At 43.1% G+C, this 15,429-nt stretch overlaps 1 protein-coding gene across 4 annotated transcripts in view; it reads left to right on the top strand.

Annotated features, from left to right (window-relative positions):
- Positions 1-15,429, top strand: part of ATF6 (activating transcription factor 6) — a 113,777-nt gene that overhangs the window by 65,611 nt on the left and 32,737 nt on the right. For all 4 annotated transcript variants that reach the window (XM_060198099.1, XM_060198101.1, XM_060198098.1 and 1 more), the window contains exons 8-9: positions 12,133-12,318; positions 13,210-13,301. In XM_060198099.1, coding sequence (XP_060054082.1) covers positions 12,133-12,318; positions 13,210-13,301 — 278 coding nt within the window. The remainder of the gene's footprint in view (positions 1-12,132; positions 12,319-13,209; positions 13,302-15,429) is intronic.

The following is a 15,429-nucleotide window of genomic DNA, read 5'->3' as shown; positions in this document are numbered from 1 at the left end:
TTAGAACCCAGCAGCAGAAAGCCCATCCTCCTCTTGTGGCTTTGAACCACTGATGTGGCTGCTTTTCCCTCTACCGTCTCTGGCCCTGGTGCTTGGCCCGCTGCCTCTTTGGAGCCCTGGACTGCAGAGGGAGCGTGCTCAGCATACCTTCCACAGATTGCAGCAAATGCTGCTTATGTAGGAAACTGCCGGCCTGGTTCAAATTAGACTCTCACTCTTCCTGCCTTTCTGCTGGTAAAGCTGTCCTGCTTAACTCTTGGAAACCTCACCTAAGTGCTCAAGAAATTTGGTTTTCTTGCTTTCTCCCTTTCTCCCTCTCACCTTTCCTTCCTTTCTGTTCTCTGATCCAGATGGAAAAAGCAAACCTGGTCTCTCACTTCAGAGTAGACACCTTCCTATGCAGTCTTCCCCGCATGTGGTTGTAACACCAGTACCAGAAAGTTGCCTTCTCAGGACAGCGTGTTTATTTTTTGTTAAACGTTTAGCTACTATTGCCAGGGAGCACCCAGAGGGTTGAAAAGGAAGGCATCTGTTGAAATCTTTGCCCTGCTTGTACCTATCTGCACAAGCTCGTGAAGCTCAACCAACACTTTTACTCTGGTTTCAAGGCAATGGAGCTGTGGACTGGTGAAATAGCTCACTTGGATAGTGCACACTTGTGGTGTGCACACACCAGGTTCAAGCCCAGGTCCTACTGCACAGAAAGGAGCTTCTGGTGTTGTGCTCTTTCACTTTCTGTCTCTCCCTCTCAGTTTCTCTGTAACTATCTTGAAAGAGAGAGAGAGAAAGAAAGGGAGAAAGAAAGGAAGAGAGAGAGAAAGAAAGAAAGAAAGAAAGAAAGGAAAAGAAAAAAGAAAAGGGAGGCCACATCATTTTTGTTAGTGGGTTGGGAAAAGTGGTGAAATGACAGTTTACATCTTCAGTAGGACACCAGGGTGGAACAAGTCCTTCCATGGTGGGAGTAGATAGCATAATGGTTATGCAAAGAGACACTCATGCCTGAGGCTGCAAAGTCCTAGATTCAGTCCCCAGCACTACCATAAAAATACTGCTCTTGGTGGGAACAGGAAGTAGGACAGAACAGGAAGTGAGCTAAAGTAGGAAAATAATCAGGAAGTAGAGAAGAACAGGAAATCAACTCAGGTAGGGAAATGATCAGGAAGTAGGGCAGAACAGGAGTGTCTTCAAGACAAATATGAGCCTAACATAATCCAGAGCAATTCTTAGGAAATGGACAGGACCTATGCTAAGTTTGAGAAACAGCTGACTTTTGCTTGACCTGAGCCCCCCTGTGTTATCTGGAATACCTAAGAATAGTCCTCTGTTAGGTCAAAGTGTTGTCTGACTCTCCTTCAGTTGTATGGTTAGCTTGAGTTTAAGAAGATAAATAATAACATGATCGGGCAGGGGGTGGCACAATGGATAAAGCATTGGACTCTCAAGCTCATGAGGTCCTGAGTTCAATCCCTGGTAGCACATGTACCAGAGTGATGCCTGGCTCTTTCTCTCTCCTCCTGTGTTTCTCATTAATAAATGAATAAAATCTAAAAAAGAAAAAAAAAAGAAGAAGATAAATAATGAATGAAGGAGGGCCAGGGCCAGGCGGTAGCACTACGGGTTCTGGGTGCGAAATGCAAGGACCAGTGTAATGATCCTGGTTTGAGCCCCTGGCTCCCCAGCTGCAAGGGGGGGGGGGTGTCGCTTCACAAGTGGTGAAACAGGTCTTCAGGTGTCTTATCTTTCTCTCCCCCTCTGTCTTCCCCTCCTCTCTCAATTTCTCTTTGTCCTACCCAACAATGATAGCAATAACAACAACAACAACGATAAACAATATGGGCAACCAAAGGGTAAAAATAGCCTCCAGGAGCAGTGCAGGCACTGAGCCCCAGCAATAACCCTGGAGGCAAAACAAACAAACAAACAAATAAATAAACAATGAAGGATGAATAGATGCCTCCTAGTAACTAAATTCTCTCATAACCAAGGTGTCAAGATGGTGACATTAAAAAAAAAAAAAAAACAGAGCAGAGCCCAGCTCAGCCCATGGCATAAGCTGGTGTTGGGGATTGAACCTCCAACCTCTAGGGCCTCAGGTATGCAAGTTGATGTTCTAACAGGCTGAGCTTTCTCTCTAGTCCTGGTTGGAGTATTTATTAAAGCTGCAAAGGAGACAAACTTACCAAAATAAATTCAGCAGGAAGACTCTGGAGATCTGAAAAAATGATTCACATTCCAGTAAAAAGATGATTTCTGTGCTAGCTACCTTCTGGCTGTGCTGCTGCCAGGGGCTCCATGTGAACCAAAGAAAAACATGCTTTGTTACAATATCTACTGTTTCACTTTCAATGGCGTTTGTTGGGGGAAGCATTTCTAAAAATTTATCTTGCATAGAAATATTGGCAAATTATGGCCAGGGGTAGATTGCATAATGGTTATCCAAAGAGACTGTCTTCCCTGAGGCTCCAAAGTTCCAGGTTCAGTCCCTTGTACCACCATAAATCAGAGCTGAGTAGTGCTCTGGTAAAAGAAAAAAGAGCGAGTCAGGCAGTAGTGCAGTGGGTTAAGTGCAGGTGGCTCAAAGCGTAAGGACTGGTGTAAGGATCTCGGTTCGAGTGAGCCCCTGGCTCCCTACCTGCAGAGTGGTAAAGTGGTAAAGCAGGTCTGCAGGTGTCTGTCTTTCTCTCCCCTTCTCTGTCTTCCCCATCTCTTTCCATTTCTCTGTGTCCTATTCAACATCGACATCAATAACAACAACAATAATAACTACAACAATGAAACAACAAGGACAACAAAAGGGAGGGAATAAATAAATATTAAAAAAAAGAAAAAGAAATATTGGGAGGGGCTGGGTGGTGGCACATCTGGTTGAGCACACCTCCTTATTTATTCCCTTTTTGTTGCCCTTGCTGTTTTTACTCATAAGCAGAATGGATTTCCTGTGGGTGGTATAATTTACTAAATATGTTAAAAGAACTAAGTGAGGAGTCAGGCGGTAGTGGAGCAGGTTAAGCACATGTGGTGCTTTTAGGAGATATTTCAAAGAACAAGTCATTGATAGAAATGTATTAACAATTTGAGCCCACTATTAAAATTCAATATGATTACTAATTTGAAGTCTTAAGTGCTTAGATTGAAGGAACAGATACTCAGAGCTATGGTCTATGCAACAAAAAGTTTGAGACATTCAATCCATTTTCCCCTTTCATATTAGTTAGTGATTTATGAGAGTATAAGTTAATAGAAGTGTATATTAACATCATTCCCACCACCAAAGGTCTATCCCCCGCCCAGTGAAGCTGAACATCTACCCTCACCCTCCACCCAGAGACTTTTACTTTGGTGCCCTACTCCAAACTCAGTCAGATTCTGCTTTATTCTGCTTTGAGTTTCCCTTTCGTTTTTTTCTTCTCAAGTTCTGTTGATGAGTGGGATCATCCCATACTCATCTTTGTCTTTCTAACTTATCTCACTTAACATAATTACTTCTAGCTCCATTCAAGATGGGTCAGAAAAGGTGAGTTAATTGTTCTTAATAGCTGCATAGTTTTCCATTGTATAAATATACCACAGCTTTTTCAGCCATTCATCTCTTGTTGGGCACCTGGTTTGCTTCCAGGTTTTAGCTATTATGAATTGTGCTGCTATGAACATGGGTGTACACATATCTTTTTGGTTGGGTGTTATGGAGTCCTTAGGATATATCCCTATAAGAGAAATTACTGGGTCATATGGGAGGTCTGTTTCTAGACAGACTGCTCTCCACAGGGGTTGGACCAATTTACATTCCCACCAGCAGTGCAGGAGGGTTCCTTTGTCCCCACAGCCTCTCCAGCATTTGTTGCTGCTGTATGTATGATGTATGACATTCTCACAGGGGTGAGGTGGTATCTCAGTGTTGTCTTTATTTGCATTTCTCTGGCAATCAGTGACCTGGAACAATTTTTCATATTTTTTTTAGAATTTTGGATCTCTTCTGTAGTGAAGGTTCTGTTCATATCCTCTGCTCATTTTTTGGATGGGGTCATTTGCTTTTTTTGCTGCTAAGTTTGGTGAGGCAAGTCATTTATGTCACAGCTGACTTGGAAAGGGAAGCAAATAAGTGTGTGTCCCTCACCCCCCCACACCATGTATTGTATAAGATTAAATTGATCCAAGTTTAGCATTCCTTTTTTTCTCCCAGAGATTTATTTCTTTTAAAAGTTATTTATTTAAAAAAAATAAATAAAATTATTTATTTATTTATTTTGGGTAAAGACAGAGAGGGAGGGAGGGAGTGAGGGTGGGTGGGAGATAAAGGAGGAAGCAGGAGGGAGCAGGAGGGAGCAAGGCGTGGGTGGGAAATAAAGGCAGGCCTGACAGTACCAAAACTTCCTACAGTTTGGTGGGGGCTGGACTTAAGCCTGAGTCACACACATGGCAGGCAAAGCAGCACATTATCCAAGTGAGCTATTACACTGGCTTACTTAGACAAGTGGACAATTGATATGCTGTTGTGTGGCTAACCACATTTTGAATTACCCATTATCAACTAGTAGCTTCTACTTTTTTGATTGTTATGAAGAATGCTGAATCAGCCCATATCAGTGGCCTTAGGAGGACTACTGCATTTTCTAATGTAGGGGATGGGACACAGAACTCTTGTGGTGGGAATTGTATGGAATTATACCCCTATTATCTTATAATTTTGTAAATCATTATCATATCACTAATAAAAAAAAAAAGGAAATCACACCACTGGGGAGTGGAGAATGCTGCCTTGAACATTCATGCACATTTTATTTTCTTAAAAGTCCCTTTTAATATGTAGGGAGTATTTATAAATCAGTGAGAAAAAGGCAAGTTAATCCAACAGTCAAATGGACAGAATATGTGAGTAGGTGATTACAGTGGAGAAAGGTGAACCTAAAAAATAACTGACTATATATTCTCAGTCATTGGCCCTCTGAGAGGAAAGGTTCGTTGAAAAGAGACTTCTTGAGAGCTTGTTTGGAGGTTCTAGCAGGGGAGTGCAGCTACTCAACTGAAGACTGGTCTGTCTCTATTTGGGGAAGGCCGACCTTTTCGACCTAGCAGCTTCTGGTGGGACGCACATGGAGCGGTGAGGGAGGAAGGGGACACCCACCTAGCCAGCCAGGTCAGCCAGAGACTCTGGAGTAGGTGAGGGGGAGAGTACAGGTCCAAAAAGAATGACAGAGGACTTAGTGGGGGTTGTATTGTTATGTAGAAAACTGAGAAATGTTATACATGTACATACTATTGTATTTATTGTTGAATGTAAAACATTAATCCTCCAATAAAGAAAAGAGACTTCTTGAGCTGATAGAAGCTTTGTGGTGGGGCTTGGGAGATAGCATAAAGGTCATGTAAAAGACTTTAATGCTTGAGACTCTGAGGTCCCATGTTCAATCCCCAGCATCACCATAAGTCAGAACTGAGCAGTACTCTGGTCTTCTCTGTCTCTTCGTATTTTTGTCTCAGTATCTACCATTAAAAACGAATGAGTAAAAATAATTTAAAATATTTTATTTATTTATTGGATAGAGTCAGAGAGAAATTAAAAGGGAAGGGGGAGATAGGGAGGAAAGGAGAGTCTTCTGCAGTACTGCTTCACAGTGAAGCTTCCCCTCTGCCAGTAGGGATTGCTTGAAATTGGATCCTTGTTTATGTAACATGTGCACTCAACCATGTGTGCCATCACCTGGCCCCCATAAATTATATATATGTACATATATATACACTTTATTTACTTATTTGAATTTTTAAAATTATTATCTTTATTCTGGATAGTCAGAAATCGAGGACAGGGGTGATAGAGAGGGAGAGAAACGGAGAGACACCTGCAACACTGCTTCACCACTTGCAAAGCTTTATCCCTGCAGGTGGGGACTGAGGACTCAAAACTCAGATCCTTGCACAGTGTAACATGTGCACGCAACCAGGTGCACCACCACCTGGCCCCAATATTTTATTTATTTCTTAATGAGAAAGATAGGAGGAGAGAGAAAGAGCCAGACTTCACTCTGGTACATGTGCTGCTGGGAATTGAACTTTGGACCTCATGCTTGAGAGTCTGGCGCTTTATCCACCATGCCATCTCCCAGACCACCCCCATAAACAATATATTAAAAAAAGAAAGAGAAAAGCAGGGGCCAGTGGTGGTGCACCTGGTTAAGTGCACAAATTACAATGCAGAAAGATCCAGGTTCAAGCTACTGGTCCTCACTGGCAGGAGGAAAGCTTCCCAAGTGGTGAAGCTGGGCTGCAGGTGTCTCTCTGCCTTTCCCTCTCTACCTCCTCCTCCCTCTCAATTTATCTGTCTCTATCCAATAATAAATAAATAAGAGCATAATTTAAAAAAGAAAGAAAAAAAATCTATGTTTTGTTTGTTTTATTCATTATGAGAATGATAGAGGAGAGAGAGAAAGAACCAAACATCACTCTGGTACATGTGCTGCTGGGGATAGAACTCAAGATGAAAGAAAAAAAATCTATGTAGTGAGTTGGGATGACCCGAGTCTTGTCCCTTCTTGGTCTCAGTGAGGTTTGCATTGAAACAGTGGAATATCTCCCTCCCGCCCTCCCTTCCTTTTTAATATTTTTATTTATATATTATTGAATATATAGAGAGAAATCTAGAGGGGAGGGGAGATAGAGAGGGAAGGAGAAAGAGAGGTACCAACAGCCCTGCTTTACCACTTGTGATGGTTTCCCCCAGCAGGTGGGGATCAGGGGCTTGAGCACGGGCCCTTGTGCACTTAACCAGATGTGCTACCACTTGACCCCCTGTAGAATATGTTTCTTAATATTAAAATGGGGCATTTAATAAATATTAATGGGAAAGAATCAGAGCATTATTCAGGCATGTGCAGTGCTGGAGTGTGAATCTCAGGACCTCATACATACAAACCCTGAGCCCTGAGCTATTACACACACACATACCGCTAAAGTATGGCCATTTAAGGACTTTGGAGCTCTTTTTTTTTTTTTGCCTTCAGGGTTATTATTGGGACTCAGTGCTGGCACTATGAATCCAGCTTCTAATGGCTGTTTTTTCCCCCATTTATTTAGAAAGGATAGAAATTGAGAGAGGAGGGGGAGGCAGAGAAGGAGATAGAACAGTAGACACGTGTAGACCTGCTTTAGTTTGTGAAGCATCCTACCTGCAGTGGGAAGCAGGGGCTCGAACCAGATCCTCTTATAGGTCCTTGTACTTTGTACTACGTGTGCTTAACCAGATGCACAACTGCCCAGCCCCCTTGAACTTCATCCCCCCCTTTTGTTGCTGTTGTTTCATTGTTGTTGTCGTTATTATTGTTGTTGTTATTGATGTCATTGTTGGATAGGACAGAGAGAAATGGAAAGAGGAGGGGAAGACAGAGAGGGGGAGAGAAAGATAGACACCTGCAGACCTGCTTCACCACCTGTGAAGCGACTCCCCTGCAGGTGGGGAGCAAGGGGCTTGAACCAGAATCCTCTCGCTGGTCCTTGGGCTTTGCGCCACATGCTCTTAACCCACTGCGCTACTGCCCGACCCCCAAAGTTCATTTTTTAACAGTGACATCACAGACTTGGGTTCAAGTGACCTGTTTTATTGTCAGAAGATTCTGATGATGATATTTGCCCATAGATGACTTTTAATATTAGAGGAAAGAGTGTAAAGAGACCTGGTATTTTGACACTTGACCTGATCCAGCACCCTCAAAAAGGATTCGCCCTCACCTATAGAAATCTAATCTCTGACAAAGGTGCCCAGACTATTAAATGGGGAAAGGAGAGTGCCTTCAACAAATGGTGCTAGAAAAATTGGGTTGAAACATGCAGTAGAATGAAACTGAACCCCTGTTATTCACTAGACACAAAAGTAAATTCCAAATGGATCAAGGGCTTGGATGTTAGACCAGAAACTATGAAATACTTAGAGGAAAATACTGGTATAACTCTTTTTTTCCATCTAAATTTTATATGCATCTTCAGTGATATGAATCCAATTACAAAGAAGACTAAAAACAAAAATAAAACAATGGAATTACACCAACTTTAAAGGCTTCTGCATAGCAAAGGAAACCACCACTAAAACAGAACTCTTACAGAATGGGAAAGATCTTTAAATGCCATACATCAGATAAGAGGCTAATAAATAATTCATAAAGAGCTCACCAAACCCAGCAACAAGGAAAAGACCCCTTCCAAATATGGAGAGAGTATATGAGCAGAATATTCTCTAAAGAAGAGATCCAAAAGGCCAACAAACATGAAAAAATGCTCAAACTCATTGTCAGAGAAATGCTACTAAAGACAATGAGATACCACTTCACTCTTGTGAGAATGTCATATATCAGAAAAGGTAGCAGCAACAAACGCTGGAGAGGTTATGGGTGCAAAGGAAGCCTCCTTCATTGCTGGTGAGAATGTAAACTGGTCAGGGCCGGGTGGTGGCGAACCTGGTTGAACACACATGTTAGGATGCATAAGGACCCAGGTCAAGCCCCAGTCCCCACCTGCTGGGAGAAAGCTTTGTGAATGATGAAGCAGTGTTACAGGTGTCTCTTTGCTTCTCTCCCTCTCTGTCTCTCCCTCCCATCTCAATTTCTGGCTGTCTCTAAAGCTTAAAAAGAAGAAAAAAAAAAAAAGGAATGTAAATTGGTCCAACTCCTGTGGACAGCTGTCTAGAGAACTCTCAGAAGGCTAGAAGTGGAGCTACCCTATGACCCTGCAATTTCTCTTCTGGGGACATATACTAAGGAACCAAATACACTCATCTACAAATATCTGTTATATACTTCAATTCATAGCAGCACAATTTGTAATAGTCAAAAGCTGGAAGCAACTTAGTAGCTGACAAGTTGTGGAATACTACTCAGCTATTTAAAATGATGAGTCCACCTTCTTCACTGAGATAAACCAGAAAGAAAAGGATGGATATGGTATCTTATTTTTCAACTTATAGATAGACGTTGAAAAATAAGAACAGAAGGGAAAACAGCAGAACTTGGACTGAGTTTGGTATATTGCACCAAAATAAAGGACTCTTGGGGTAGGAGAGAATATTGACGTCCTAGAATATGATGGCAGAGAAGGACCTAGAGGGGTTTGAATTGTTATGTGGGAAGCTGAGCAGAGTCACACATGTAACAATTACTGTATCTTACTCTTAACTATAAACCATTAGTCCCCCCCCAATAAAGAAAAATAAATAAATATAAAGAATTCACCCAGCTGAGAAAGTGCTCCATTCACACAGGCCCTTTCTTCTCACCATCCATAGAGCATTTGTGTAACACTGTGCATCACATTTGACAGTGTGGTGGCAGGAATGTGAGGCTCTTTTATAGTTGTGGCCCTTTCTTGTTTTCTTTCTGCACACCCAAAGCTGGGTGAGAGGGTTTTCTGAGAACAGGGTGAAGAGCAGTAGCACTGGCAGCTGTCCACTCATTTCAGTCCTGTGAAGACATTGTATGCCCCTGGGGGACATGTGTCACTCAGTGAGGGGCCCAGTATAGTGGTTTTATGATTCAGACGGTTCATGACTAAGACTAAACATTCAAACATGAGCAGTTCCATCCATCTTTCTAAAAAAAAAAAAAATTGTTTATAGAGACCAGGGAATTACTCAGCTCTGGCATATATGGTACCAGGGATTGAACTTGGGATCTGTAGCATGCAAATCCCATGTACTGCTATGTGCCACATAGATCAGTAGGACAAAAGATATTGGGAGAGGAAAGCTCCAAGGCCAGGCAGTGGCACACGCAGTAGTGTGCACGTACTAAAACACATGAGGAGGGGGCTGAGCAGTGGTGTACCCAGTTGAGTGCACAAAGATATTACCATGCACAAAAATGGGGTTCATGAGTGGTGATTTGGGTCTTCAGGTGTCACTCTGTCTCTCTTCCTCTTTATCTCCTCCTTCCTCCTCAATTTCTTTCTGTCCTATCAAATAAAAAAGGAAAAACGGCCACCAGGAGCAGTGGATTTATTGTGCAGGTACCCGAGCCCCAGCAATAACCCTGGTGGCAATTTAAAAAAAAACCTCTCAGGTTCAAGCCCCCAGCCCCCACCTACAGGGGGGAGCAGTGCAGCAGGCATCTCTGTTTATCTCGCCATATCTCTCTTCTCTCTCAATTTCTCTGTGTGCTTATCCAAAATTTATAAAATATATTAAAGAAAGGAAGAAAGCTTCAAGCAGTTTAAAATGCACAGCCCTAAGAGGCTCCCTGGAGTTGGGTCAGGAGGATTCTGCATTGTGCGGTGGCATAGACATTAGAACTAAAGGTCTGCTTTACAGGGAATGGTGCAGCTTGAAAGAATGCTGCTGGGGGTTGGGGGAGGGAGGGTGTAATTTTAGAAGTGGTAGCCAGGTATCAGTGGGAGTGTTCTGGCAGTAGCCTCAGAGTTCAAGAGAGCTGTTGGGAGAGAGGCAGTGGGCAGAGAGAAAGGAGGAACACTGAGACCCACTTTCTCAGAGAGGAGCTTGGTCATTTGTGTGTCCTTAGTACCTAAGTAGGGGCTGCTGAAGAGGTTGGGTGATTAAGGAAGTGGAAGAAACCAGCAGTCATGTCCTCGAATACATCCTGAGAGACTCTAATCATTGATGGGAGAAAGGTAGATCAAACACACCAAGCCCGAGATGAATGATACGTTCAGTTTGCTCATCCTGGCTTGTGGTTGCGGTAGGCTTCCATGTAAGTGGGTGTGCGGTTCTGGAACACCTTTGGTTCAGGACCAGAGATAGAGGCTAAAGGTATGTGCAGGACTAGGGAGGCAGCTGAGAAGTACACAAAGGCCTTGGGTTCGAGTCCCCAGCATTGCATAACAAAAAAGACAAGACAAATACAACACCGTAATTGGCCGAATGATGCTTTGCTCTCTCCCTTTTCTCATGTAATAAATGGAAGTGGTGTGTGTCTACATGTGTGTGTATGTAAAGGCACTTTTTTTTTTTTTTGCCTCCACGGTTATTGCTGGGGCTCAGTGCCTGCACTATGTGTGCTGCTTCTGAAGGCCATTTTCCCCATTTTGTTGCCCTTGTTGTTGTTGTTGTTACTGTTGGTATTACTGTTGTTGTTGTTGGATAGGACAGAGAGAAATTGAGAGAGTTGGGGAAGACAGAGAGGGGAAGAGAAAGACACCTTTAGCGTTTATGAAGCAGGTGGGGAGCAGGGGGCTTGAACCGGGAGGATCCTTATTCTGGTCCTTGCACTTCGTGCGCTTAACCTTCTGCGCTACCACCTGGCCCCCTAAAGGCGCTTTCTGAGAGAGCTTTGAAAGGAATAACTAGGAGACCAATAAATAGGCCACAGAACACATAAGGAAAACTTTAGCAGCTTTAAGAAGGCCTCACTGAACCATGTTATTTTCAGTTTACTTCATTTGAGCAACTTTTCATTCTACTAGAGAGGGAGACAGAGCCAGGAAGAGATACCATAGCACTGGAGCTTCTTCCAGTGCCATGACACCTCCCATGTGGGGCTGGTCCAAACCTGGGCTGGGAACATGGCACAACACACAGCCCTATCTGGTGAGCTACCTCTTTGACAGCACTTTTAAAGACTGTTTTAAGACAACTAGAAACTAGGACTGCCAAATATGGATAGTATGCTGCTTTGCTATGTGTGTGACCCAGGTTCAAGCTTGGCCCCTACTACATTAAAGGAAACTTTGATGCTGTATTCTTTCCCACCCCCCTCCTTTTTTTTTTTTCTCTCTCCCTCTCTCTGAAAAAGTAAACCTGGAGTAGTAAAGCTCCAGACATGGCCAGCACATAAAGAAGCCTAGAAATCTGTGTTTTTTAAATAGTTGTGTTTAAAAATCATCACTTCTTCTTCTTCTAGCGTTTGCCCTTCTTCCGTAGCCAGTCAACAGCATCAGGTTGAGCCTGATGTAAAGTTTCGAGACCTCCTTTGAATCTGGAGAGGTGGCAGTCGTTGACTATGTGGGTCATAGTCTGTCTGTAGCCGCAGGGGCAGTTCGGGTCATCTCTGGCTCCCCAGCGATGGAACATAGCGGCGCACCGGCCATGGCCTGTTCGATAGCGATTGAGGAGGGCCCAATCATAACGTGCTAGGTCAAAGCAAATCATCACTAATTAGATTAGAAGCTGAGAGTATTCTGATGCCTTCTGCCTCCTTTCAGATTGCAGTGCTCAGGCGCCAGCAGCGGATGATCAAAAATCGTGAGTCAGCCTGCCAGTCCCGAAAGAAGAAGAAAGAGTACATGCTAGGGCTGGAGGCACGGCTGAAGGCGGCACTGTCAGAGAATGAGAAGCTCAAGAAGGAGAATGGCTCCCTGAAGCGGCAGCTGGACGAGGTTGTGTCTGAGGTGGGTAAGGCTGGTGTGAGCTCCCTCCTGATGTGGGGGTGGAGGGTGTCAGTTCACAGTCCCCATCTACAGGGGAAGCAGGGGCATTGAGACCCCTCATGCACGGACAGTGAGATCACAGTGGGGAGAGGAGTTCAGAACACACCTCCCAGTCTGTGTGTGAGAAGAGCTCAATTGTCCCCTTGCCCTGGTGTCCAGCCTCTTTGCCTCCACTCTCTTTCATCTTTGTATGCAGTATCAGAGTGTGAACTCAGGGCCTCACCCATGCATGAGATCACTAAGCTACCTCTGGGTCTAATTTTTTATTCTGTATTTTAGGAAGGGGGAGGGGAGAGAGAGAGGGAGAGAGAAAACTACAGTTGTATTGCAAAATTGCTAGAAAACTGTAACAAAGGTTGACTCAGCTACTTGAGAGGTGACTCAGTGGATACTTTAAACTCTCAGATGTGAGGTCCCAAGTTTTATCCCCAGCATTGCCATGTGCTGGAGTGATGCTATGGTTGTCTATCTTATAAACAAACAAATAGTACATCTTAAAAAAAAAAAAGATTTGTCACCGTCTTCCCTTTGGGGTAGAAATATTTCTTCTCTCCCTTTTCTCTTCCTTTTCTCTCTCCTGGACCAGGGAGCTTTGGAAAAATTCTGCTGTGGTCTTTTGAAAAGTTCTGTTTCCTCACCCTTGAGTTTTGTTTTTTTTAAACCAGAGTATTACTCATCTCTAACTTATAGTGGTGTGGGAGATAGAACTTGGGACTTTGGAGCCTCAGGCAGGTCTTGTTCACTTATAAGTGTTCATGCAGCTGATGAAGAGCAGTATTCTTATCTGAGATGCTGCTTTCTGTGAGATGCTTTTGGAAGTTAACTGCATCTCTTATGGTCATCTCCTTCTAGAACCAGCGGCTTAAAGTTCCCAGTCCGAAGGGAAGAGCCATCTGTGTGATGATAGTGCTGGCCTTCGTGATACTAAACTATGGGCCCATGAGGTAGGTGCAGCCACTCCTGTTCAACCGTCAGTTCTCAGTGTCACTTCCAGCTCCAGATGGAGATCAGATAGAAATGGGTTTGTTCAGTTCTTCTCAGAGACAACATTTAAGTGAGACAAAGGGAGGATTGGTCTGCCTTTTTTTTTTTTTTTTAAATGGAAGAAACCTTTATCAAACATCACTTTTAAGGCAGAATAATGAACGCTTTAAGTAAGATTATCTAAGTTCAAATTCTAGCTCTTCCACTGTGGAGCTGTGTTGTTTTAGACAACTTACTTAATTTCTCTGTGCTTTAGATCCTGTCTTTAAAATGGATGTGGAGATGGTGATGATGATTATGATGATACCTGTTTCAATACTATGAATACTATGATACTGATTCAATACCAGAGGAACAGAGATTAAGAATCTGGGACTTGACTGGCTTCCTTCTTTGCTTGAGATGAAGAGGTTAAAATAGTAGTTCTGAGTTTCTGGTTGACAAAGTTCAAGGTGGGAAAATCATATCATAGATATTGTCCAGCATTCCTAGTGATTCTGGTGTTGGTCTTTAGCCAATCACAACCTAAGAAGCACTGCTGTGAGGTTAGAGTTACAGAATGATCATTTACACAGACTTTGCAAGAGAAGACTGTCACACAGCAGATGCTGAGACATTTGGTTGAGTGACAGAATGATCACAAACTCCCACAGAAAAATGATTGGGAACTCCCACAGAGGAAGGTGATTTTTTTTTTTTTCTTCAGTAAAGGCAATTAACTTGTCCCAAGAAGGACCTTACAGTGATATTTTTTTGTTTGTTTTATGAAAGATCATGGCTGCATTTATAATGTTTTAATATTTATTTATTTTCCCTTTTGCTGCCCTTGTTTTTTATTATTGTTGTTGTTATTGATGTCGTCGTTGTTGGATAGGACAGAGAGAAATGGAGAGAGGGGGGAAGACAGAGAGGGGGAGAGAAAGATAGACACCTGCAGACCTGCTTCACCGCCTGTGAAGCGACTTCCCTGCAGGTGGGGAGCCAGGGGCTTGAACCAAGATCCTTAAACTGGTCCTTGAGCTTGGTGCTGCTTGCACTTAACCCGCTGCACTACTGCCCGACTCCCAATTTTGTTTTGGTCTTATGAGTATCTTTCAGAGCCCTTACATTTGGAAAGCTAGAAGGAAGGACTGAGGCTTTGAAATAGTGTCTTGTTTCCACTGTTGTTATAGTTTGTTTTTTTTTTTAGCTAAAGCTATATAAATCTTTCAGATTACACAGAATAAATTTCTGAAATAAAAAAAATAAAGGAAGCTGGGAGTCAGGTGGTAGTACAGCGGGTTAAGTGCAGGTGGCACAAAGCGCAAGGACCGGAGTAAGGATCCCGGTTCGAGCCCCTGGCTCCCCACCTGCAGGAGGTCACTTCACAGGCGGTGAAGCAGGTCTGCAGGTGTCTGTCTCTCTCTCTCTCTGTCTTCTCCTCCTCTCTCAATTTCTCTCTGTCCTATCCAACAACAACGGCATCAAAAACAACAATAAAAAACAACAAAGGCAACAAAAGGGAATAAATAAATAAATAATTTAAAAAAGGGAATATTAAGCATGATGAGAGTTTGCTGGGCTAAAATGTATGAACAAGTGCACTCATGGAGGGAGCAACATTTTAACAGACATAATTGTGAATGGCCTGACATTTTCAGGAAAAAACAAAAAAAAATTGAGTGTCTCTGGGATATATGAGTGTGAGCATAAAGAGTGGCAGCTGGAAGGGTTAGTGGGGGGCAGATGGTGATGCGGGGCTAGACTTCTACACACAGGTACCTCTGGGTTTTCTGGTGGAGTTGATAGTCTAATACCTTTGGAAGATGATAGGGTGGTGTTGAGAACAGACTGGACTGAAGAGAAGCTTCTGACAGAGAACATTTGGAGACTGTGAGGTGTTTAAAGCCATAAAGGAGTCTAAACTGATATGTGCCATACAAGGCAGACTGTGAGGCCTGAGGAGATTTCCCAGATATCTGTCATGGGAGACTTGGTGGCCACCTAGGTATCCACCATGGAAAGGCAAAGATTTTTCTATTTAATTATTTATTTTAGCTGTATTTTATTGATTTCATTTGAGAGAGAGAATTACATAGAGCAAGACTA

The sequence above is a fragment of the Erinaceus europaeus genome, chromosome 9, assembly GCF_950295315.1.
Source record: "Erinaceus europaeus chromosome 9, mEriEur2.1, whole genome shotgun sequence".
Classification (NCBI taxonomy): Eukaryota; Metazoa; Chordata; class Mammalia; order Eulipotyphla; family Erinaceidae; genus Erinaceus; species Erinaceus europaeus.
The sequence above is the reverse complement of the archived record's forward strand: the minus strand, read 5'-3'. Positions and strand labels throughout refer to the sequence as shown.